This window comes from Lissotriton vulgaris, chromosome 3_1, assembly GCF_964263255.1.
Source record: "Lissotriton vulgaris chromosome 3_1, aLisVul1.2, whole genome shotgun sequence".
NCBI lineage: Eukaryota > Metazoa > Chordata > Amphibia > Caudata > Salamandridae > Lissotriton > Lissotriton vulgaris.
The window spans coordinates 2,108,546,042-2,108,572,867 of NC_141689.1; the positions used below are offsets into that span (position 1 = coordinate 2,108,546,042).

Consider the following 26,826-nt stretch of genomic DNA (forward strand, 5'->3'; position numbering starts at 1 on the left):
TGTTGATTATTTTCCGGAGTTGAGGTGCGATGGCTGTGCATGCTTTGTTGAAGATGTGGTGAAGGCATGGGTCTAACAGTGATCCGGTGCGGATGGTGTTCATGATCTCGCTGTTGTCTTTGTCGCTGATGTTGGTCCAGGAGAGCAGTAGGTTGGTGCGGGTGGTGGTCTTGGGGGCAGTATGTGTTGGGAGGGTCGCGGCGTTGAAGCTGTTGTGGATGTCGGTGATCTTGCGGTGGAAGAAGGTGCCCAGTGAGTCGCATAGGTCTTGTGAAAGCGGGTTGGAGAGCTCCTTCACGATGTTGAAGAGCTCTTTGCTGTTGTGTGCGTTGTTATCTAGGCGGTCTGTGAATAAAGCCCTCTTGGCGGTTCTGATAAGTTGATGGTGTCTGCGAGTGGCGTTCTTGTGGGCTGCGTGGCTGTCCGGAGTACATTCGCGGAGCCAGTTCTTCTCCAGTTTTTGGCATGTTCATTTGGAGGCTTGGAGGTCGTTGGTGAACCAGGTATCCTTCTTGCTGGTATGGCTGTTGGAGGGTGCCTTGAGGGGGGCGAGGGTGCTGGCTCAGTTGTCGATCCATTGTCTGAAGATGCGGGCGGCGGTGTCTGGGTTGGTCGGGTGGGCTCTGGACAAGGGTGGTGGTTAGCTGGTCTTATGTGACCTTGCTCCAGCGGCGTCGAGGCATCTGCTGGGTGCGGTGGATGCAGTGGTGGTCGTTCCAATGGGGTTCAGTGGTGTGATTGACGGTGACGTGGGGGCTTGCTGTGAAGATGGGGTCCAGCGTGTGGCTGGCAGCGTGGGTGGGTGTTGTCATGAGCTGTCTGAGTCTGAGGTTGGCTAGGTTTTCGATCAGGGCGGTGGAGTTGGTGTCGTTGTTGTTCTCGAGGTGGAAGTTCAGGTCCCTGAGGAGGATGTAGTCCGTGGAGGTGAGGGTGTGTGTGCTGATGAGGTCAGCGATGGAGTCGCTGAACTGTGGTCGTGGTCCGGGTGGGTCTGTAGACGAGGGTTCCTCTGAGGGTGGTGTTCGCGTCGGTGTGAATCTGAAAGTGCATGTGTTCGGCGGTGCTGAGGGTGTCGTCGGTATTGGTCGAGACTTTGAGAGTGTTCCTGTGGACGATGGCGATTCCTCCTCCAACACCGTTGGTGCGGTCCTTGCGGGTGGTCTTGTAGCCTTCCGGGATGGCTATGGCGATGTCAGGTTTTCTCTTACATGATATAGGATGGGTTCTATGGATAGTAGGAATAGAGAGGGGGAGATGCGGCAGCCTTGTTTTGTACCCTGTCTTAAATCGAAAGACGAAGAGACAGTGCCTCCAGCTCTTACATTAGCACTAGAATTGTGATACAGGGCCATGATAATACAAATTAGCATATCTCCTAAATTGAATTTCTCTATCGCTGTTTTAAGTATGACAAGTCAACTTTATCAAACTGTTTTTCAGCATCTAGCGTGATAACTACTTTGGAGGATTTTTTTAGTTAGGCTTTCTCTAGTGCGTGGCATAGGATTCGTGTATTGTCACCGGAGAATCTGTGTTTTAAGAAACCCACCTGCGAGTGATGGAGAAGTTTGGCGATGTGTTTTTGCATGTGGTGGGATAGAATCATGGCATTAATTATACAGTCCAAGTTTATCACTGAAATTAATCTATAATTCTTTGGATGAAGGGGTCTTTACCTTCTTTTGGAATAACCGTTATAATGGCTTTTACTGGGGTACTCTTGACTTGTCCTGTGACAGTAGTTGAAAAGACGCAATAGAGGTGAGGTTAGAGAAGTGGAGACATTTTTACTCGTTCTAAGTCTTTTTTATAGCTTCTTCAATTTCTTGTGTAGTTATTGTGCCATTAATTGAGTTCTTATCTTGCTCTGTTAGTGTGGGTATGTTACTCTCAGCCAAATCACTTTGCTTTTTAAGTGTTCTAGAGAAGTGTTTTATCATATAGACTTTGATAGAATTCTTCAAATATGTCTGCTATTTTATTCAGATTGGTATGTGCCATCCTTATCCTTTAGTGAGTTGATGGTGCATTATTGGAGTTTGAACTTTAAGTATGATGCTCAGGTCTTCCGGCTTTATTGGAGTCACATAGTCTGATACTTTTTTGTTTGTTGATCCAGATGCCTGCTCTAGTGCTTTATATCATTATACTCATATTTCTTATTCACTGTTTTGTTTAGGATTAGGCTATCTCTGGAGGAGATGTGCTGTTTCTCCAGTTCTCAGATGGCTTTTTCTAACTTTAGGAGATTGCTGTTAGCCTCTTTATTCATGATGGATCTTATTTGGAGGATCACTCCTCTTATTGTTGTTTATAATGCTTCCCATTGTGTTAGTTCTGAGATGTTGCTTACCTTGTTTTCAGTGAGAAAGTTTCTAATAGTCTCTTCAATGAGTTGGTTGTTATTATCAGGTGAGATGATTTCATCATTGATCTCCAAAGAGGCTGTTTTGTGCAAGGTGCAGGGTCAGTGATAGAATGGGTGATAAATTAGTGATCTGAGATCACCCTTGGCTCAATGGTAGTCTGGTCAATCTTGTTTATGGAGTTTCCGGATATAAATAGGTAATCTATGCGTGAATATGAATTATGTGGGAATAAATAGAAAGTATAGTCCCTTTCTCTAGGGTTCTGTGTACTTAAGCCGTCTATCAGATTCAAATTTTTGCATAAGATTCGGAGTGCTTTATGTGATTTGTTCAGGCGGATGGAGCACTGTGAGTTTCGGCCTAGTGCAGGGTCGAGGGGTAATGTAAAATGTCCACCAAATATGAGTGTGGCTGAGTCAGGAATTGAATTAAGTTGTGTTGAGAGTTCCTCCCAAAATAAAGGGCCATCTTTGGTGGGTGCATTGTGTGGGTAATAAAGAATTCAATATTATGTTTGTTTAACATTAAGATTATCCTTCTTCCCTGTGTATCAGATGGGCTTGAGACCAGATTGATTTTGGATTTCTTATAGATGAGCGTTAACATGCCATTTTTCTTGCCCACTGCTGTAGAGCTTGCTACATCAGTGTATTGATAGGTTCTAAGTGAGTTGAGTCTTGTGGGTCAATCTTTGTTTCCTGCAGATGAATGATGTCACCTTTCTGTTTGTATATTTAGTTAAGGATTTTCTTTGCTTTGATTGGATGATTGAGACCCTTTACATTCAATCAATCAATCAAGGCATTTGTATAGCGCGCTACTCACCCGGAGGGTCTCAAGGCGCTTGGGGAGGGGAGGTGTCCGCTACTGCTCGAACAGCCAGGTCTTGAGTTGCTTCCTGAAGGCGAGGTGGTCTTGGGTCAGGCGGAGGTGGGTGGGGAGAGAGTTCCACGTCTTGGCGGCCAGGTAGGAGAAGGATCTTCCTCCCGTTGAGGCTCTTCGGATGCGGGGGACGGCGGCGAGGGCGTGACTGGTCGATCGGAGCTGGCGTGTGGGAGTGTAGAAGTTGTGGCGGTCGTTGAGGTATCTTGGGCCTTGATTGTGGAGGGCTTTGTGTGCGTGGGTGAGGAGTCGGAACGTGATCCTCTTGTTGACGGGGAGCCAGTTCAGGTTTCTTAGGTGAGCAGAGATGTGGCTGTGTCGGGGGATGTCCAGGATGAGTTGAGCTGAGGTGTTCTGAATCCGTTGGAGTCTTTTCTGGAGTTTTGCAGTGGTTCCGGCGTTGAGGGAGTTGCCGTAGTCCAATCGGCTGGTGACGAGGGCCTGGGTGACCGTCTTCCTGGTTTCGGTGGGGATCCACCGGAAGATCTTCCGTAGCATGCGTAGGATGTTGAGCATGACGAGGAGACGGCGTTGACTTGTCTGGTCATGGAGAGGGAGGAGTCCAGGATGAAACCCAGGTTGCGTACGTGGTCCGTCGGTTTGGGTGCGTTGCCCAGGGCAGGGGGCCACCAGGAGTCGTCCCAGGCGGAGGGCGACGATCCCAGGATGAGGACTTCCGTCTATCTGAGTTCAGTTTCAGGCGGCTGTTCATCATCCACTCGGCTACGTCTTTCATTCCTTCGTGTAGGTTGACCTTGGCGGTGGCGGGGTCGTTGGTGAGGGAGAGGATCAGCTGGGTGTCATCGGCGTAGGAGATGATGTTGAGGTTGTGTTGGCGTGCGATGGCTGCGAGGGGGCTCATGTAGACGTTGAAGAGGGTGGGGCTGAGCGATGATCCCTGTGGTATGCCGCAGATGACTTCGGTGGCCTCGGATCTGAACGGGGGGAGGCGGACCGTCTGTGTACTTCCGGCGAGGAAGGAGATGATCCACTCCAGTGCCTTCTCTTGGATTCCGACGTTGCTGAGGCGCTGCACTAGGGTGCGGTGGCAGACAGTGTCGAACGCCGTGGAGAGGTCCAGGGGGATGAGGGCCGCTGTTTCCCCGTTGTCGAGCAGGGATCTGATGTCGTCGGTGGCTGCGATGAGGCCGGTCTCGGTGCTGTGGTTGGCTCGGAAACCGGACTGCGAGAGGTCGAGGGAGCCATTCGTCTCGAGGAAGACGGCCAGCTGTCTGTTGATGGTCTTCTCGATGACTTTAGCAGGAAACGGGAGGAGCGAGATGGGGCAGTAGTTTTTGAGGTCGGTGGGGTCGGCTGAAGGTTTCTTCAGGAGGGTGCTGAGTTCCGCGTACTTCCAGCTCTCCGGGAAGGTTGCGGTGTCGAAGGAGGCGTTGATGATGTCTCGTAGATGGGGAGCGATGACTGAGTCTGCCTTGGTGAAGACGTGGTGGGTGCGTATGGTTTCTTCGGTGTTGGTAGGGGTCCAGGCTCAGATGGTGGTGGTGGGGGGCGCTGGTGCGCTCATGGGGTACGTCGGCTGTGTGCTGAAGCTGTTGTGTATGTCTGCGATCTTGTTGTGGAAGTACAAGGCGAGAGAGTTGCAGAGGTCTTGTGTAGGGTGATGTTGTTGTTTCCAGCGCTGGGGTTGGAGAGCTCTTTGACGATGTTGAAGAGTTCCTTGCTGTTGTGGGCGTTGTTGTCCAGCCGTTCCTTGAATGCTGTTTTCTTGGTGGTGTGGATCAGTTGGTGGTGTTTTCGAGTGGCGAGCTTGAGGGTGGTCATGTTGTCTGGTGTCGGGTCTCTGTGCCAGGTCTCTCTCGAGGGTGCGGCAGTTCTTCTTGGAGCTCTTGAGTTCGTCGGTAAACCAGGGTGCTTTCTTACAGCCGGTTCTGCTGGGCGGGGTCCTGAGAGGGGCGAGGTCGTCTGCGCAGTTGCTGATCCACTTTGTGAGGTTGTTGGCGGCATGGTTGGGGTTCGCTGAGCTGGCGGGAGGGTCCTGGCTCAGGGATGCGGCGAGCTGGTCTGCTGTGATCTTGTTCCAGCTTCTGCATGCACCCTGTTGCTGGTGGTGGTGGATTGTGTTCTTTCTGAAGTTGAAGTGGACGCAGCTGTGGTCCGTCCAGTGGAGTCCGGTGGCGTGGCTGAAGGAGATGTACTTGCTGGAGGAGAAGACTGGGTCAAGCGTGTGGCCGGCGTAGTGGGTGGGGGTGGTCACCAGTTGCTTGAGTCCGAGGTTGGCGAGGTTGTCCAGCAGGGTGGTGGTGTTGCGGTCATTGTTGTTCTCCAGGTGGAAGTTGAGGTCCCCTAGGAGAATGAAATCGGCGGAGGGGAGGGCGTGCTGGCTGGTGAAGTCGGCGATGTCTTCGCTGAATTGTGTGCGGGGTCCTGGGGGTCTGTAGATGAGGGTGCCTCTGAGGGTGGTCTTGGGGTCGGTGTGGATCTGGAAGTGCAGGTGTTTGGCGGTTGTGAGGGTGTCGTCGTTGTTGGTCGTGATGCGGATGGTGTTCTTGTGGACGATGGCGATGCCTCCTCCAGTCTGATTGACTCGGTCCCTCCGGGTGATCTTGTATCCGTCCGGGATGGCGATGTCGGGCGCTGAGGAGGCGTTCATCCAGGTTTCCGTGAGGAAGGCGACGTCTGGTGATGTTGTGTCGATCAGGTTCCAGAGTTGGACGGCGTGTCTGTGGATGGAGCGAGTGTTGAGTAGGATGCACCTCAGGTGGTTGCTGTTGGTGTTCGGCTTGGCGGGTGCGGGTGCAGTGCAGGTCCGGATGCAGGAGAAGTTGCAGGAATGGCAGCTGAAGGGTCCGTGGGTGCGTCTTGGTGTGGCTCGGTAGCAGCCGGGGATCCGACCGGTGTTGAGTGCGTTGAGTTCGGATGCGTGGTAAGTCCGGTGGGTGGGGTGGCCTCTGCGGGGGACAGGGGGTCTGGCGCTGGGCGCGGTCCAGGCGTGGACGGGCGCAGACGGGCTTACCTTTGGCGCACCTTCGGCGCTCAATCGGTGCTCCCGCTGCGCGCGTCCGCTGCGCGGTCGCTCAGGGGGCGTCATAAGTAAGGAGCCGGGTGGGAGGGGCAGCTGGGTGGCGGGGCGGCGAATGGAGTCGCAGGGGGGCGGGGCCGCAGGTAGGCAGCGGCGGGAAATCCAAGGGTCTGCGGGCAGCAGGGATCCCAGGAGCTGCGGGCGGCGCTCGAGGGAAACTGCAGGCAGGAGGCGGCAAGGCAAGGCAGGCTGGAGCGGCAGCAGAGGGTGGAGCGACCAAGCCCTAAGGAGAGCTGAGCGGTCACAAGCTGAGGTCCCCTACGGTCCCCTTAAGTAAGGAGCCGGGAGGGAGATTATTCAGGGAGATTATCTTAATGTCCTGCTCTGGTGACGCAATCGCTAGGGTTCAGTATTTGGTCTATAAAAGAGATCTCTCCTAAGGAAAGTGTGTAATTGGCTCTATGTTGTTGGGCATTTCCAATAATGTGTTTAGAGCATACAGGCAGATTCGCGTAGGAATAAACGTTCCAACTGGGACAATCTCGGAGATTACTTATGGCATTGGTATGGGATCAACTCTGCAGTATCGTGTATTCTCTTAGTAGAAATGTGTATTGTATTTGTTGCTGTTTGTTGGTTTGTGTGTTTTGGGCATTTCCCAGTAGTGCTGACAGAAGAAATACAAAAAATAACATTTACGTACACTTGAGAAAAGGGATAAAAAAAGTAACATTCTTAAATAAACAGTACTCTTCCCCTGTTGTCCCTCCCACCCCCAACCCTCCTCCCCCCCAAATCTCCCACCCCGGAATACAGGCATGGAGATTGGAGGAAGAACCACTCCTCCAGGGATCCAGGGAGACATCATTTCATAACTAGTTATATGCATGAAACAAGTAGACTTAAAGCGAAGATCTCTGACAAAGTTCTTAATTTTTTTAACATAAGGATTAGTAATGTTAGCCTCTATCCTTGAGAATAACTATGACCGCAAAACCCACAAAACTAATAGTTGTCCGACCCCTTATATGTATCCGATATAATTCTAGTTAATACTAACTAATTTTCTCTTATATTAGGTGTTCTAGGTTACATTTGTCTAACCTGTATGATGCATTAGACCCTTTGGCCTACAGGTAAGTAAAACTGTCAGTTTGGTACAAAAACTAATACAACAGGCACTGGCACTACACCATAGTAGATCACTTAGCTGCTTCTTCTGGGTTGTTGTCTTTCTTCCTTGCGACCGTCTCTCTTGGATCCAAATCTTCTAGAAGGTTATACACTTTGCAGTGCAAGTGTAGTATTGGTTGGAGGTTTCGCGCTAACTGTAGTGTATCTACATCTGTAGATATATTGGACAACCTGGATACGTTAGAGCAACTATCAGTTCAACACTTTCTTATAGCTACTCAAATTACGAGGTTAATATTTACATTTCGAATTAGTCTGGTCAGGGCTGGAAACGTCCAATAGCGCCACTTCATTATTGTCACGGAATTTCTTGAGAGTGATGTAATTAGAGAAGATGTTTGAAGTGCCTTGAACCGGAACGCAATATTTTGAAGGGCCTGCAAAAGAGAACTTGTTGTTGATGGCTTTCAATCTGGACAGAAGTCTAGGAAGTCTTTTCTTGTTTCCACTGTAGATTTACAATAGTCATGAGATATGAAGATGTTATGGCCCATTCATAGTATATGATTGTGTTTTCTCATGAAAGACAAGATCAACGCAACATATTGGTAGCGTAGTGGCTTGCATACTATTGGCCTAGAAAAATTTATTGTTTGGGATCATCTTTGTTGGAGCTCTGTGAGCACTATCAAATGCAAAAGGTTTGTTAAATGACAGATCTGTGGCTTGTGCGAACCAGTGCTCAAGAAAGGAGATGCCTGATTCCGCAGAGTCTTCTGCTCCCTCTGGTATTACTTAGATCTGTAGGTTGCCATGTCTGTTCCTGTCTTCCAGCTCTAAAAGGTGTTTGGACAGTGAGCTTGTGGTGATGTTGAGTGTTTGTATTACTTTACCCATTTTAGAGTCTGAGTCTTCCAAGAAGCTAACTCTACTCTCTGCCTCTGCGATTCTGGTGTTAGCTTCTCTGATGTCTTGGCAGTTTGCAGCAATCTCACTCTGCATGTTATCAGTGCTCTCTTTAGTGGACTTGGCTAATTTGTGTATATCCACACTTTTTTTAGTATTATTTCCATAGTGGCTTTAATGTCCTGCTTATTTTTGACTGGTGAGTCTACATCGGCTTTGACCCTCTTTAGACTCATTTTGTTTTCTTTTTCAGTCATATTTAAACAAGAGGTGTGATTTTTTTGGAGTAGGCTGCTTTATTACTCTGCAGCGTTTCTTCTGGCATTTGATAGGATCTCATTGCTATGACTTTCAGGGTTGTCAGGTGTTTGTTATCCATAGTCCTGTTGTTCTGTGAACTTCCAAGATATTAAAGTGGTTATTGTAGTGCCGCAACCACCATAGCACTGTAGTATTGTGGCTAATTTAGGTTGCTGTTTACCACTGGTAGATTACTGTTTACCACAGTGATTTTATATGTATTGGAATTAGGATGTAGTTACTGTCTGCCACAGCAATAAGGCGAGTGACCTAGCTGATTGTTGTAGTGCTGTGGTGGTCTTTTGAGATTAGTGAGAATTCAGTAGTCGAGCGAGAGAGCCAAGGGCACTCAGTTCTGCTGGAGTCTTCACTCTCTGTCAGTTGGCTTCCACCCTACTAGGCCTGAGAGCACATTGTGTCCAACATGATATTACATTGTACTAGGTGGTAAACGTGCACATTGTGCTGGGTGATAGATGTGCACAGCTCGTTATACTTGGCGTGAACCGTTAGGCAGACACCATTTTGGAAAAGTCATGTACCCATTAGTGCATTTCATGGCACCGTTTTCCTGGCAATTTGTAATATAAGAGCCGAGCATTTTAGTATCTTTATCCTGATATTTGTCCATAATAAGTAACCAGACTGATGCCCAACTATGTGGAGGATCCAACAAGTGCTATTGTACGGCCGCCATTTAATTTTTTTTTACTCCAATGTGCTCGTTGATGAAGCGGATAAACGGACTGGCCTTTCAATTAGTGGAGCGCTTTGTTTCCTTGATGAGCACCGGTTCTATGATTGCTTGGCTGACTTAAGATACAACAATCTCCGGTGCATCTGTAACTTTTGTTAGCGAGCACACGTGTTTGGATACTTCAGGCGTATTGGCTATCAGCACAAATGTTCTGTGTTATTTTTAGGCAGTTATATGCAGCTTGGGGTTATTGCTGCAAAAAGATTATTTATTGTTATGATGTGTTAAGGGCGGAACTATGCAATATTGTATTAGTATGCGCCATTATTGTATTATCATAGTTGACATTATTGCATACCAAATGCCATGTTAAGGTCAGGCAGAGCTTGTGGCTGATTTATTAAGGTTGAAAACATGTCGAATTTCCAGTTTTTGCTTGGCATTATAAATATAATTAAAGATCTTACTTGGTGATTGTGTTGTGGTTCATTCTGGTGGCATAAGGTTTTGGCAAGGATCGCAGGGATCCTGTTGGTCTGCGTTCCACTTCCCGTACTGGTAGTTGTGGGGGAACTCAGCGGCACAGACGTACTCCGTGAACCGATTCAAATGACCAAGTTAGGAGGCTCTTATTATGTCATCTTGCTCCATGCAATGAGCGATGATCATAGACCTAGTTTACCTTCTTAAAGGAGACCTGATAGCATATTTTTTTTAAGGTTATTTGTCTCCCTAGTACGGAGCTGCAAGCTCACCCCGCCATCTTCCTCTGGCTCCAAACCCCCAATGAAACAGTTATATTTTTAGCAAAGTAAGAAGTTTGCAGGTATGCCATGTATTAAAGTCCAATGGCATTTAAAAGTGGACACCACAAATGCGGTTTACATGTGTTGCATTTACAGCACTGTTTATCACATTGAAGTCTGTCCTATTGACGTTGCCAATGAAGAGAAAAAGGTAGCAAACCTGAATATTTTCTGTATAGAATGTATACAAGAGATAAATAATTGAGATAAACAGCCTGATAATTGAGTGTACCTTTCAGGTATACAATTTTCCCTCATGAAGTCCAAGAGAAGCACTTGTTGAGAGGCGTATTGATAGACTAAATAGTTAATAGCATGAGATGAGTGAGCAGTGCACCTCTGGGTGGAGGCAAAGCCTACCTTATACATTTTAGGTAAATCTGAGATTACACTATTTTATCTATGGAGTTTTTATTTCTGTTCTGATTTCTTCATTCTGTTTTGAATTGAGAATAAATGCTGCTCTAACATGCATTAAATGAATTCAGAGAGTTCAATAATATTCTTTGCCTGCATACTCAAACTTGTGCTGAAATGCTAATGGTTCAAAGGGGTTCTGTGCCAAATTAATTTGTTAAAATGGATGTTATGTTTAAACCCTTAAATATTTGTGATCTGCTGTAGAATTCCTTGATATTTGCTATTACATTATTGGTTATATACTTATCTATGGTCCCTAGAACCTCACACTTTTAAGTAGCTGATGCTTTGGTTGGGACTGAAGTTAAAAGTCAGAAATGGTCATTGAGGATCTTAACTTGGCTTTTTGTGTCTGGTTAATTTTAAACCAATTCATGGAAACCAAGCCATTAGATTAACTGTTCAAGGAGGTCACTCTGATGAAAAGACTAAAAAGAAATGATGAAAGTTGAATTTAATCTTGAAAGCCTAATAGAAAGTTAAATGTATTAGGATCATTCATTTAACAGCACTTTTCAATAAAATACTATCAAATCATGAAATCATTATCTGAGTTTACTTTTCATCATTGAGACATAATCCCTCAATTAATGTGGGGAACACATTTGTAATCTGTACCAAGTGGAGGTTTTGGAGCTGATAATTAGGAACTACATACTTTCACGAACCTTCAGCTCAAATGGACTTACAAGTATAGAATCAAAGGAAAAAACCTTATTTTACATAAAATAACCTTATTTTACATAAAAGTAGGTCCTTTTATTCATACTGACCAATGTGGCTTTCTCCCAGAGAGGAGCACTTCCCAGAATACGAGACGACTCCACGCCCTCATGGCGACCACCCCACAGGATCTGCCACATGCCGGCTGCATAGCCCTGGATCTCCGGCAAGCATTTGATTCCCTGACTTGGGACTTCATGTTTGAAGCCCTAAGAAGCTTCGGCTTCCCGGATGCCCTGATAAAGTGGATTTGTCTGCTGTATACAAATCCAACGGCTAGAGCACGCACGGGCAGGTATACCTCGGACAGTTATGACGTCCACAGGGGCACCCAGCAGGGGTGCCCGCTGTCGCCGTTACTGTTCGTGCTCACACTGGAGCCTCTGGCGATCGCACTCCGAGCTAGGGCAGCGGAGGCGGGCATATCAGTTGGAGGAACCCATAATTTGATCTCCATATATGCCGACGATATATTGGTGTTCCTCCGAGATCTGCATGGAAATCATTCACATTTAGCGACCATCTTTGAACGATTTGAGAATATCTCTGGCCTGGCCATAAACCCGGGAAAATCCCTAGGCTTCTACTTCCGAGAAGGACAACGACCTTCCCATATACAGTTTGGTACCTATGAGATCCAAGTAGCACCGACCACATTTAAATACCTAGGCATTAATGTGTATCGAAGTCAGGAAGACCAGATTGAGGGTAACGTACGGAGGGTGATCAATGGTCTTCGAGGTACTGTGAACTTCTGGACGTCCCTGCCCGTGTCTGTCATGGGACGGGTGGCGATCTCAAAGATGGTCCTACTTCCCCGGATACTATACTACTTTGTAAACTTGCCGGTGCTACTTCCACAGCAAATTTTTGCCACACTGAACACATTATTAGTCACCCTCATATAGGGTTCGGGAAGACGGCGAATAAGTCTCAAGAAACTACAACTGAATACCAGACAGGGAGGCCTAGACGTACCAGACGTACAAAGTTATTATTACGCAAGCCAACTCCAATGGCTGACGCGTTGGGTGGCGGGTAGGGACCTTCACAAGATTGCTTTCACAACAGACAGACTGGCATGTGGAGACCTACACTCCCTTCTACTGCCCGCTGCCAAGATCCCCAGAGATTGCCACCCCCTGTTACACACTGCTTTGCGGTGCTGGCGAAAGGCATTGGCGTACACAGCAGGGACCATTCCCTACGCAGACAACATTCCCTCCTGGGGCTCCCAACACCACAGGGGAGCCTGACACAACGCGGGTTACAACCCTGGATGGACACGGGGGTGGATAGAGTGGGTGACCTGTTCGGGGACAACACTCTACTGGATCATGCCTCTTTTGCACAATCCACGGGTGCCCCACCACGAATGTACCTTCTACACGCCTTGGTGACCCACTATGTACGACGTACAAGGGCTCCACAACACACTAAGCCAGACCAACATGAACTGGTCCATCTCCTCCACTATATGGGGACGGGGGACACCTAGTAAGATGGCTCTATGTGGGCATTAGAGAACATGCATCTTTGCCCCTCACCACACTCAGGGAGGCTTGGGCTATGGACACAGGGAGGCCATAACGGACGGGGAATGGAAGATCATCCAAGGTCACCACAGGAGAGTGTCCAGAAACGTTAAATTCAAATTCATACAGGCCATGATTTTACACAGGGCATATCACACCCCCCAAAGGCTCCACAGAATGTTCCCTGCCACCCCCCACAACCGCCCCAGATGTCAGGAGGACGAAGCAGGCATACTCCATATGTTGTGGACATGCCCGAGAATACGCAATTACTGGGTGACGATCAGAAACACACTACACACTGTCACAGCCATGCAGATCCCTGAGGGGGCACTACCCTGCCTGATAGGACACAGGAAGAGACCCAAGACCTGTAAAGCACAACTGAAATTATTAGACTTAGCCCTCTTGTTGGCACTCAGGGTTATAACTATGAGGTTGAAATCGGCCAGACCCCCGAATGTAGAAATATGGCGTTCTGACTTGTTAAAATGGGGCAAAGCGGAAACTGCGTAGGGAAGAAGAGAAAGGGCTCCGTAAATATCCTATAGAATGGGAACGAATGTTGATAGAGATGGAGGATGTAGACCTAGAAATGTCACAGGGACACACCATGTGATCGTACACACGGAATATGGAATACTAGCGCGTACAGATGCAAATGCAAGATACACCAGTTAACCAAGCCTAAAGACTGAAACAATCTCTGAACAGACTAAAGCCAATACATCAAGAATACAGAGTGTACGCAAGGAAATGGCCGGGAGACAGGGAGGGGGAGGGAAGGGGTTATGGGACAGTTGAACATACAGGCGATACTGTAATTTGAATGCAAATGATAAATGTTGTAACGGAATGATATTCGGTGAGATGCAAGACAAGACAAGAAAGATATATATGAAAGTTAACACGCCGACAGTTAAAGTTAAAGAAAAGTGAAAAGACTGATAGAATGTACATTGATTGAATGTAACATGTAATAATTGTCACAGTCACAAAAAAAGAGTTGGAAAAAAAAAAGTAGGTCCTTTTTCTTTTATGTAAAATATAGCAATCTGCTTGTTATTTAGGTAAGCGTTCTGTGCCGAGTTCAGAATTGTATTGCTTTCTCTGACGGATAGTTTGTGTTTTTTCTTCATTTACTAGGTCTCTGTGTAATGGTAAAATCAATTTTGTCCACTGGTCAGCCCCCCACCATCAGCCAACAGTAATAATATGAAATGTGTCTACAGAAAACGAAATATGTGAGGAAAAACCAAAGTTGTGGAAGACATTGTTACTCGTTTACTAAACAGTATTCATAAATGTCCTTTGTAGATGTTGCGTGTGCCCCGCTACATTCCTATCTGGTTTGGAGCCACACCTCGTAATTGATCCTCTAAAAAAGAATCTGATTTGGGTCAGGGGATAGGACAAAAAGCATCATATGTGATGTCATCAATTTATGTTAGAATCCTGATGACTAGAAGTCTAGAGATCCATCATTACTGGTAAATAACTTGAATATTTGAACGAGTTGATAACCGATTGCTTTCATAAGGGAATGCTAGTATAGGTACCATTGTTTGTCTTCTTATTTTTAAATAGGTCTGGCTGGAGTTGCGCTTATTTTTTTGTTTCACTATCCCATCTTTACTAGATATTCCTACAGTTGTAGGCAACTGTATACAAGTTAAATCTTAAATGAGTCTGTGTTCATTCTTTTTCCTTACACTAGGTATGTAACTATGTAGGCTATGTTATTCTGAAAAGAAGTTCAGTGTGAGTCCCCACTCTGGTAAACTAATCTGATAGAGAGAGGAATATGGATTGTGGTCAGTACTAGATAATGATATATTGAGTGTATAGAATTTTTAATGAAAGTACTTAAAAAACATGTGTATCTTCACCGAATTCTTAAGTAGGAAAAAAAGGAAACCAGACTCAAATTCCTAGGGCCATATTTTAGAAGTGCCCCGGTAGCGCAAGGGGCGTTTGCGCCCTCTTTGCGTGCACCCTGGCGCACCTTGGTATAGCAGAAGGGGCCGCAGATGCTTATCAGGCTCCTTCTGTTTTAATGAAAGTATACTGAAAGTGATGCACACACATAGCCCCAGAGCTTCCTCAATAGGGCGTTCCCTCATTTGCATGGGGTCGTGGCCCCATGCAAATGAGGGAACCCCTCTAAGGAGGCTCACCTAAAAAGTGGCACACTGTCAGTTCGCCCCCTGATTGCATCCCTTTGGTAGGGGAAAAAAGGGGTCCCCATGGACCCTCCAGACATCTTCTTGCAGGCGGGTGCAGTCACTCACTGCTCCCACCTGTAAGGGATCTCTAATTCCCTTTAAAAGTGCAAGCGGGTTGCCGCCTGCAGTGTGAAAACACAGAGCGGGTTTAAAGCAACCGCTCAGTTTTTCACATGAATGCGCTTGCCCTGGGGGCAGCGCTTTCACCATAATGCAGCGCATTTTCCTGTTTAGTGCTTGTGCACCCAGTGCTAACCAGGAAAATGCACTGCGTACATAATATGGCCCATAATATTCTAAACAATTAGTGGAATCAAAAGTGGACGACAGCGGACATGTTGCTCTGCTGAGTGTTCTCTTGATTGCATTATATCCTCTAAACTCCAAAAGACCTGCATTGCTCAAAGGATACTTCAAGACCCGGTTTCATTAAGCCTTATTAATGAAAAATAAGTGCCATACATTGGTGGCAAGTTAGAGGCTAGGAAGTTCAGATGCGGAAGAGTGGATAAGCCTAAGTTGAATAACCGATGCAGCGGTATTTTTGTCAATAATAGAGGGAGTGACACCCCACATAGTGTGTGAGATTGATCCTTTTCATAACCAGCAAACACTTGTCCTGCACATTGAAACTCTATGATTGTGGAACCTCTTTGATGATTATAGTCATATGGTTTACAATTACTCGTAAAATATTGTAAATATCACTGCTATTGCATTCTGTTATGTTACTTGTAAATGATTTAAATTATAGGTAGTATAGTCATTAGAATAAGAGAGTAACATCAGTCCTTTCCTGACACAGTGAATATTGGCTAATGGGCCAGCACTAGTTTCAGAACTGTAGCTAACACCATACCCGCTCCGCGCTTCCATTTTTAGAGTATAGGGTGTTACCTTAAGGAAATAGTTGCTTCAAAATAGGGCTCTGGCACCTTGTCCTTATATTAATTGCCATATCTCTTCTCTTTTTGACAGAAGAAAAACAAAAAGGGGTCTGTGGATGTCACAAAAATCAAGTGTGTGGAGATCGTAAAGAATGATGGTGGGATTATTCCTTGCCAGAACAAATACCCCTTTCAGGTACGTCTTTGGCGTTCTGCGCATCTTAAATCTTGCTGTTTCCCACTGACCTTTCCGACTGCATACATTAAGATTCTGACTCCGTGGGCAATTTTCAAAGTCTGTCATTTTTACTCCAGTATTGTGCGTTTTCTCAGCTGCCCACGTCTTTGTTACTTCATTTGTTTTGTACACATTGTCCTGCGTGTTTATGTTCTTCTCTTTTTCTCTTTCTTTTCTTTTTATCATTCGCTGCCTATCTTTTGCTCATTAGGTTTCGCCTGGCGAAAGCTGCGCAAGCAGCGTTTCGCTCAGGTGAAATCTAATGTTATAACAGTATGGGGGACTTGAACACGCCCCTTCTTCCATTGGCTAGCTCCATAAATGGAGGCTAGCCATTGGAAGACATGGTTGTCCATCACTGTTTCCCCCGTCAGGACGCGAATCGTGGGCGTTTCTGACTCTTTTTTTAAGTCCCGCCCCTTGTTGCCTGGGCCGCGCTGTGATTGGCTGCCGGCCCAGGACACCCCCGTGACGTCATTCCCCGGGCCGCGCTGTGATTGGCTGCCGGCCCCGGACACCCCCGTGACGTCATTCCCTGGGCGGCGCTATGATTGGCTGCCGGCCCGGGACCTGACTTGTTTCTTGTCTACAAAAGTGTGTGTGTTTTCACTGTCTCCCTGTGTACATGTCACCTTTTGTGCTCCTCCCCTAGCCCCTTCCGGCCATCCTCCATTGTCCATGTGTTTGTCCTCATCCCTTCCACCCCACCCTCTATCAGTTTGGCCCCAGACTTTCTTCTCCACCCGTTGCTGTCTGCCAGCTTTAAAAAAAATGCATTAGCGCTAGCTGCATCATTCATAACGCTTTTAAAAAAACATTTTTTAGCAATGATGCACAGTAGCAGCGCTGCTACACAGACTGGTTACAAAACATTTGTAAAGTCAATAGCTTCCATAGGCGAGACCCATTGGCTCTGACAATGTTGTTTTGTTGTATTTTCCACTGCAGAAGTCTTTTTATGTTTTAGCCAAGATTCACAATTTAAACCAGACCTACCGGCTTCGCCAACTCTTGTGTTATTTATGCTGGTGGTGATGTCCATTAAATCATTTTGTTACAAACATGCACTGCCGTCAAACCAAAAATTCTTAGTCTCTGTCTCATCCATGTCAGGAAGAGAGAAGGCAGTCGCAGACTTCAGCCACGCATTCTAAATGGTTCTGAGCCGTAAAACAAAGGATAAAACGTCCATTTGCAGTTACTCAAATTCCAGCGCCGTGCGTTATAGTGCTTTTAACACGAACACCAATTTGTAAAACAGTGCTTAGAAGAGGGATGCAGGCCAGGTATGCCCTCTCGGACTCTCATGATATTTGGGCTCTGTAATAATTTGTGGAATCTTCAGGTCTCTTAGCTTGCAGGAAACCTGGCAGCTCATCCCGTAGGAGTGAGTCAAGTCAAGTCAAGTCATAAAATTTGTATAGCGCACTACATACCCAGAGGGTTTCAAGGCGCTTAGGAAGAGGAGGAGGATTATTTGTCAAATATCCACGTTTTAAGCTGCTTTCTAAACTCTAGGTGGTTCTGGGTGAGGCGGAGGTAAGCGGGGAGTGAGTTCCATGTTTTAGCAGCCAGGTAAGAAAAGGATCTGCCTCCCATGGTGGTCTTGTTGATGCGAGGTACAGTGGCGAGGGCTTGGTCGGAAGAGCGTAGTTGGCGGGAGGGGGTGTAGAAGGACAGTCGAGAGTTGAGGCAATCTGGTCCGATGTCGTAGAGTGATTTGTGTGCGTGGGTAAGCAGTCGGAAAGTAATCCTCTTATTGACGGGTAGCCAGTGGAGGTCTTTAAGGTGACCAGAGATGTGTTCGTTGCGTGGGATGTCTAATATGAGCCTGGCTGAGGCGTTTTGGATTCGTTGGAGTTTCTTCTGGAGTTTAGCGGTGGTACCTGCGTAGAGGGTGTTTCCGTAGTCCAGTCGGCTCGTGACCAGGGCGTGGGTGACTGTTTTCCTAGTTTCGAAGGGGATCCAGCGAAATGTTTTTCTGAGCATGCGAAGAATGTTGAAGCAGGAAGAGGATACGGCGCTGACTTGTTTGTTCATTGAGAGTGAAGAGTCCAGGCTTGAGGGGGAGTTGCTGCAGCACGAGCAGAGCAGGATGGGGAAGGGTGAAGGTTAAGCGGCAGCAGGCGAGGGCCTCTTTTTGATCTGTATCGTAGCATCCAAATGATATAATCGCTTGTTTTATAGCACTTGCTACCACAGAGTTGCAGAGGCGCAGGGCTGTGATAACACGTGTTAAGAGCCTGCAAATCCGTATTACACGAGTGATAGATAGATTAGGGGTGCGAAGGATAAGTAGTCACTTTCCCAATACTATTACGCAAGCCGAACACTGCACAGCTGGTTTATGTATAGATTAATCTAAAATGCTAGCACAACCATAGTTACAATAATCTTTATGTTGCATAGTGGAGAAACTGATTACCTGGGCCGTACTAGAATATATGCAAGAATAAGTAACTTGCTTTAAGTACAATGACTGTGGCTTTCGGCCGGTTTAGCAGCCTCTAAGCGCTGTGGCACAGTGGTATGTGTCGCCAGGTGCGGACCGTCCTGCCGTGAAGGATTGTGGGTGTCGCCCAGGCTAACCAACCAGCGGCAGCCATCACCATCCGTGAGGTACTCGTCTCCCTGAGACCCGAGTCATGGTGCTCGTGGTGTGGCCATAATCCAGCGTGCATGGCGCTGAGGCTTGTGTACCAATGGGAGAGCGTGCCAGGGGCTGTAGCGCATAGAGGCCTGCGAGGGCCGGGGAGTGTGCGGAACCTAAAGAGCAGAAGCAGCAGTGACGTATGTTATTCTGATATGGTATTGGTGAGCATTAAGGTTAATGGGATCCCTGAGGTTCAGTTTGATCCTAAGGTTTATGGTGGGCATTATGTTGTGTGCAAGAATGATTGCACCACATTCAAATTTGAAAAGGGTTTTATGTTTTGCAGTGTTTGCTCATCGCTAAACGTGCCGGTGAATCTGTGGAAGGCAATATTAAAACACCTTAAAAACATTTACCATGTTTTTGAACACAAACTGCTGGGCCACTTCTAGGCATATCCCACTCGTGGACGACAGAAAGACCACAGGGGGGTACACCCATGTGTAGATGTATGGAGGACCCTGAATACGGCCAAACCACACTTTCGAGCAGAGGATTGCTGAATGGAGGGTCACTGTGCACAGCTGTTCCGACGCCATGCTGCGGCCAATCACCAGTTGTGTGTTCATCATTTCACCATCCAGGGAGTTTACTTTACATATTATGACAAGGGTGTCGCCTACTTGGGGCACAAGTGAAACCCTCTCCCTCTGGTAAGCCATTCTTTTCTGCCTGTGCCATACACATACTGCACCATTTCTTGAGTATATATTTATATATATTTTGTGGGATTCGCAGCGAGATCCGCAGAGCCGTTGTGGATTTCCATACACAAACTAAACAAAGCAGCAAAAAATATCCAGAAGTGGGTTCTGAATATTTCACAAAATGTTTCCTCACTGGATTCGAATCTCCTCCAAAATTACAACCAGGGCTTGAGTCGGGGTACCATGCGGGTGGACGGCGTCTCCCCCACTTATTTCACCGGGAGCTCGATAACTGGAGCAAATGGAGCCCCACATTCATTCTTTGGCCTCGCTGGTGCGAGATCAGAGCTTATCCAGAACGCCGCTCACGTGCTGGCTTCTCTGATGCAATCGCATCTATGGGGTGAGCGAGGGGAGGCAATGAGTCTGATGGTGCAAGCCGCAGTGCTCGTCTTCTCAATACTATTAATTATCAGGCGCATCTCCCGCTGTCCGTGAGTGCTTTGTGTGGTCAGGCAATCCTCTGTTTGTATCTGCGAATGTTCCCTGACCTCCCAATAAAATGTTTTTTTACGAATAGGCGTTAATTAGGCCTCGAGTGAGTAAGAATGGTAGCCCGCTTCTCCCAGACGGCCTCCATTTTGGAAGTGTGTCTTTTGCTGCGGTGCAGAAAGAGGAAAGGATGTAAGTTAATGGCCGATGGGACTGAAATAACGCATCTGACAGGAATGGCGCCTAGGGGAGTGGGCAAAGCAGCGCGTCGGCAGGTGTTACAACGAGGTGCTTGTATTCCGCTAGCTCGGGATTTATCAAGGTATAGAAATGCAAATAGTGTTTAGCAACACAACAAAGCGGCGCTGCGAGCTCGGGTGGGGGAAACCATTGAGTTGTTGGCTCGAGGGGTATGTGCGTGGGAGAAGTAATTAATGTCCCTCTGTGTGTCGAGCGCTATCAGGTTCCTAATAAGATGAGTCAACCTTGTGTCTCTCTGTGCAGAAAAGTTATTTTCTTCAGCATTTCCTTTCTCAAGCAATCCTTCGAGATTTTCACTTATCAGAAGCATATATTCTACTGCTTCTTATCTTTCAATGCATGGTATTGGACCACACTGGTTGACAGCATCACATTTCCTCTCACTTGTATTCAAGTAGGCATTTACATTGAAAAACACTCGGAATAAAGAGGCCCCTATAGAGATATAACTGACTAATCCCTGACCGAACTTTTAGATTATGAGTGTTATGGGTTTGACATTCAGTAAACAGGAAATCATATTAAGGTTAAATGCAAGGCAACACATGATCTGTGTCAAAATATGGTATGGCAAACGGGGCCTGGTGTAGGATTGAAATTGCGTATATTATCAAGATGTAGTAGTCCTTTTGTTGACTGATCTTTTATTGATGCTATGACCCTAGCCATGTCCTCGGACATACATGTTTAAACCTGAAACACTTTTGAATAATGTAGAGGCAGCCAAATTTCGTAGACAGCTTGGGTTTTATTTATTTTTTCTGAGAAATGTTGCTTATCTTCTCACTGCATAACTGTATCCGTTATAGACGCTGTGAGTTTTTATGCTTTTCTGTTCTCTATTTCTCAAAAAACGGAGCATTAGTAGATTCTGTATAGTATTATCAATAAAAAAGGATTGTTTATCGCTTAACAGTGCAGTCCTGTCCACCAATTTAGGAACATTTTTCTTCCCTGCAATTGATAAAGGAATATGGGGATTTCAACTTTTAGTACTCAATCGAAACTCAAGTGCAACACAGGTTTAAGTGGTTCACAAAGTGGATGAGCAGGGATGAGGTGTGTAAAAGGTCCTACATTTCTTAGCTTGAAGAAGCAGGTCAAGCACAAGGCTTCTTCTAGAAGAAATGAGCATCAGTCATAAAAAAGGTACATATAAAACATAAATCATTTTTAAAACAGACCCGGATAAACTAAAAACACAAAACTATATTCACTGTAGTACTTGCACATTAAACCAGAGCAACTAGTATTTAATAGCACCTCAAAGATAATTCCTTAAAATTTTTTCAAAAATGGTCCTTATTGTACAGGTGGTATCCTACAAGAATAAAAAAAGAGTCGGTGATAAAAGTCCTTCCTAGGAGTTCATAGAACTGCTACTTGGACAACAGACATTGTAGCTAATCCCAGCTGCTGGGTTGTGAAAGACTGGCAAGGATTTTGGTCTTTTCTGAAGTGTTCTGAAATACTATGTACTTACCGGCCTACCTGTTTGAACCCTGCTTAGAAAGCACCTCGGTCGCATACTGATATGGCCGGGATGCCTGTCACCCCCTCCCAACACAATCCCCAAGGATGGGAAGACGGACGCAGTTCTGAACTTTTGGAAGGCGGGAGGGAGTTACCCTCCCGGCCGTACTTACTAAAATATGAAACAAAATGAAAACATTAAAATAAACGTTTCATATCATGTACAATTTTTCATTGATGACATTCCGATGCAGACACGTTTATTGGCTAACCTTAACAAATCTCTAATACAAAGGTTCTCCTAGCCGAGTCTAAACATCCTGCAAATGCATACTTTCTAAATAAAAAATTGTACATCCTAACATTACGGGCCAACGGCAAGGTCTTAACCGGTGTCAGATCCCTACTACCAGAACTCCCCCCTCACGGTGTGAGGTGCGGGCGCACAGAGGACTGTACCTCTGTGCCAACTTCCAATTTCCCTTGTCTTAGCGGGGGCCCTTTATTTAACTCGACGCCATCTTAGTGGTCGTCCGAGGACTCGTGTGAGGTGTCTAGAAGGTAGCGTGGACCCCCCTCCCACCCCACACTGTCATCACATCCGCCGTCGCGGATATCCTGGCCCCGGGAAATTCCTAGGAGGGGCATCGAGCCGCCTCCTCCCCTGGGAGGGGCCTATGACCGCCTTCCTTTCGGCGACCCCATACTTAGTGGGTGCCGCCTCCCCGTGTGAGGGGCCAATGGCCGCCTCCCCCCGGGCGCTCCCATCCATAATGGGTGGCGCCCCTCCTCTAGGGACCTTGAAATTACTGCTCACCGATCATGACCTTACCGCCCGACCAAAATAAATACGACGTTTTATGAACCTATTGAAGAAAAGCGAATAACTTAACATTCTAATATTTATTCAACACATTTCTCAATTAGACTATGATACTCCGCTGCACTGGGGGAGAAAATGTTATGAAGCAAATCATTTTATTGCAATAAAACAGCAACATCTTTAATAACCACTACAACCAAAAAGGATACTATCACAGCAAATCAATTTTTTATCGCACTACTAACGTTGCCATAAGGGGCTGGTGGGTGGGTCAAAATTGCTCCTTGTTCCGTCGAGGGCTCACGTGCAACGAGAGGGTGCAGCTTCCAAGCACAGGAACAAGAGGATGCTTCTTTGGGTTGTTGCTCCTTTTATTCCTCTTCGGGAGGGCGTGTACCCTCCTCCGGTACGCCTACGGGGCGTGGCCAACGGTGTAGGTGTCTAGGACAACCCTTCTTGGGCGGGAAAAGGCGCGCCCCGGCTACGCCGCTTCGGGCATACCAGCCGAGACACGCCCCCCGCCCAAAATGGTTTCCCGGGGGGATCCGGGCCCCCTACCATACGTACGCGGGGACCGAATGGTCGCCCCTTTCCATATGGCCGGGATGCCTGTCACCCCCTCCCATCAAAATCCCCAAGGATGGGAAGACGGACGCAGTTCTGAACTTTTGGAAGGCGGGAGGGAGTTACCCTCCCGGCCGTATTTATTAAAATATGAAACAAAATTAAAACATTAAAATAAACGTTTCATATCATGTACAATTTTTCATTGATAACATTCCGATGCAGACACGTTTATTGGCTAACCTTAACAAATCTCTAATACAAAGGTTCTCCTAGCCGAGTCTAAACATCCTGCAAATGCATACTTTCTAAATAAAAAATTGTACATCCTAACATTACGGGCCAACGGCAAGGTCTTAACCGGTGTCAGATCCCTACTACCAGAACTCCCCCCTCACGGTGTGAGGTGCGGGCGCACAGAGAACTGTACCTCTGTGCCAACTTCCAATTTCCCTTGTCTTAGCGGGGGCCCTTTATTTAACTCAACGCCATCTTAGTGGTCGTCCGAGGACTCGTGTGAGGTGTCTAGAAGGTAGCGTGGACCCCCCTCCCACCCCACACTGTTCATCACATCCGCCGTCGCGGATATCCTGGCCCCGGGAAATTCCTAGGAGGGGCATCGAGCCGCCTCCTCCCCTGGGAGGGGCCTATGACCGCCTTCCCTTCGGCGACCCCATACTTAGTGGGTGCCGCCTCCCCGTGTGAGGGGCCAATGGCCGCCTCCCCCCGGGCGCTCCCATCCATAATGGGTGGCGCCCCTCCTCTAGGGACCTTGAAATTACTGCTCACCGATCATGACCTTACCGCCACAGGCCGGATAGTTGACCGGCTATCCGGCCCCCCCACAAACTCCTACTAAAGGTCATGCTTTACAAACCCCTTAACCATGCTATGAAGTCTCCTATGAGTAAGACATTCCCCTCCCGGGACAAATGGACCCCATCTTCGAGATACATGTAATCCCCCCGAATACATCCATGCGGAATACTGTGCAACTGTTCCGAACGAAACAACCTACCAAGCTTGTTATTGACTTTCTTTACTGAATGATTCAAAGCTGACATAGAGAGGGCCCCCCGCCACACCTTTCTGGGAATAATGTGCGACCATGCTATTGTGCGCCCCGGGATCCTTCTCGCCAACCAGCTAACAGTGGATAGAACCTGCTCGAGGAGTACCCGCCGACCGAGCGTCACCAAATCATTGCCTCCCAGGTGTACTATGTTTATAGACGGCGGTGACCTTGTCCGCCCTAACAGTCCCTCCACAAAACGTTGAAACTGGTCAATACAGAGCCCGCCCCTTCCGTGGAAGGTCACCCTGTACCCGTATTCCCCAGCTGCGTGAATCATGTCACCTGCTTTGAATACGTCCCCGGCACGCCTCACGTATGAGTGGCCCACGACCCACACCACTCTCTCCTCAACCGCTGGTCTTTGACCGCTGATCCCCAGGTGTCGGGTCGACTGCACAGTCCGCCCCGCATTGTATGCTCGCGAAACTGTAAACCAAACAAAAACAAGAAGCGTGAGTGCATGACATTGGCTTCACAACATGTGCAACCGCACATACCTTTTATAACAGTTCGAGGACCATCATCCCAATTGTTTCACCATTTCCACACTCTGACCCCTGGCTGTAGCCTCTGTAGCAGCCCCTATCCTAAAGGAATGGGTCCCAAAATCGCCCGGGTCCAAACCCGCTGCCGCGATTGCCATAGTTAACACCCGCTGAAACTGAAACCTTGTCAGTGGGGTGGCGTCAGTGTGTCTCAGCAAGCTTCCCCCCCATGCTACCGCCCTTTGCGCTAAATATTCCTCAACGCATTGTACTGGGCACATGGGGGACCCTCGCATGCGCTGAACAACAATACTGTCCCCCATCACACCCTGATCGGTTTTCAGACCTGGCTATCGTGATCACCATTGAATCACCCTTGATCAGGATGTGTTCTCGACACAGACCTCCCCCCATATCCTTCTTTTTTTTTGCTACCAGCTCGCTCACCCACATAGCCCCATGAAATGCTAATGCGAAAGCGGCCCGAAATAGCACTGCCTCGGACTGGGAGGAACATATCGCGGGGAGTACTGACATCAACAGGGACAACATTTTAAACCCAATAGGGCGCCTTTCGTCTACTCTATGACCCTCGAGGCGTTGCCACCCACGCAGTGCCTTTTTTACTAGAAAGGACGATGTGGGGTCCTTGATGCCATGCGCCTGCGCCATGAATGCAATGGCGGCCCGGTGCGTATTAGCCGTCGCTGCTGATCGGCCCGCCTTATGGAGTGCTACTAAAAACTTCAGGACATACTCCTCCTGACCCCAGTTATCCCCTCCTGCTGGACCCAAAAATGCACAATAGTAACGAAACGCTCCTTCGTACGCTTTCCTTGTCCTGGGGGCTAGGCTTGCTCCCACGAGGTCCTGTAATCCGGGGCACCGAGCAACCAGAGAGCTTCGGGGAATGGTGCCGCCACTAGGTCCGCGGAGGGTAGATAACCCCTGAAGGCCTGCATGTGGGAACGAGAGAGCGCATCAACCGCATGATTCAACACACCCGGCACGTGCCTCGCCCTAAACTGCATGTTCAGTCTCATGCAAAGTAGTACGATTTCCTTCAATAATCTCAATATCCACTTGCAGCGTGCTGCCTGGTTATTTATGCATTCAACTACGGTCATGTTGTCGGACCAAAACACCACTGAGCGATCACGAAACTCATCCGGCCATGCCTTCAAAGCCACAAAAATGGGGACCAACTCAAGAAACCCAATGTTACCTGTGAGCCCACTGGTGTGCCACCACGCCGGCCATGTTTGCGCCGACCATCGATTACCAAAAATGGCGCCAAATCCAACGCTCCCCGCCGAATCGGTCCACAAACCCAGCTCGTCCGAGGATGCTGGTGGCTTGCTCCACACCACTCGACCGTTGAAATCCGCCAGAAATGCCAACCATATGCGCATATCCTGGCGAACCTCTGCAGACAGTCTCGTGCGATGGTGTCCCTCTTTGAGACCAACCATGGCTTGGGCAATAGAGCGGGAAAAAGGGCGGGCCATTGGTATTACTCTAAGGGCAAAGTTAAGCTGGCCCACTGCTTGTTGCAACTGATGGAGAGTTACTTTTTCTTTGCTAATGCACGATTCCAGAGAAGCCCTGAATTTCATTACTTTGTCCTTGGGCAAACAGAAGCATCCCTCCACTGAATCGAGCTCAATTCCAAGAAACTCGAGTGAGGTAGATGGTCCCACCGTTTTCCCTGGTGCCAATGGCACGCCGAACCGTTTCATGAGATTGCAAAATTCCAACAAAGCCTGTGCACATTCCGTGTCACCGGCTGACCCCAAGAACAAAAAATCATCTAGGTAATGCATCACCTGTGTATAGCCCGTAGCTCTGGTAAACGCCCATTGGAGAAAACAACTGAATTTCTCAAAATACGCACAAGAGATGGAGCAACCCATTGGCATACATCTATCCATATAGTAGCGTCCTTGGAACATAAAACCTAACAGACGCTGATCCTGAGGGTGTACCGGGAGCAACCGGAACGCTGATTCAATATCTGATTTAGCCATCAGCGCTCCGGGCCCCAGGCGATTCAACATGGCGACGGCCTCATCAAAGGATGCGTACCGCACCGAACAAACTCCTGGGTCAATCGCATCGTTCACCGATAGGCCCCTAGGAGCCGACAAATTGTGAATTAACCTAAACTCACCCGGGTCCTTCTTGGGGACTACTCCCAGCGGTGAACATACAAAATTAGCAACTGGCGGTTGCCTATATGGGCCGGCCACCC

At 47.5% G+C, this 26,826-nt stretch overlaps 1 protein-coding gene across 2 annotated transcripts in view; it reads left to right on the top strand.

The window, feature by feature from the left end:
• TEC (tec protein tyrosine kinase) overlaps nucleotides 1-26,826 on the top strand; it is a 612,933-nt gene that overhangs the window by 290,024 nt on the left and 296,083 nt on the right. For both annotated transcript variants that reach the window (XM_086962679.1, XM_086962678.1), the window contains exon 4: nucleotides 15,956-16,060. In XM_086962679.1, coding sequence (XP_086818805.1) covers nucleotides 15,956-16,060 — 105 coding nt within the window. The remainder of the gene's footprint in view (nucleotides 1-15,955; nucleotides 16,061-26,826) is intronic.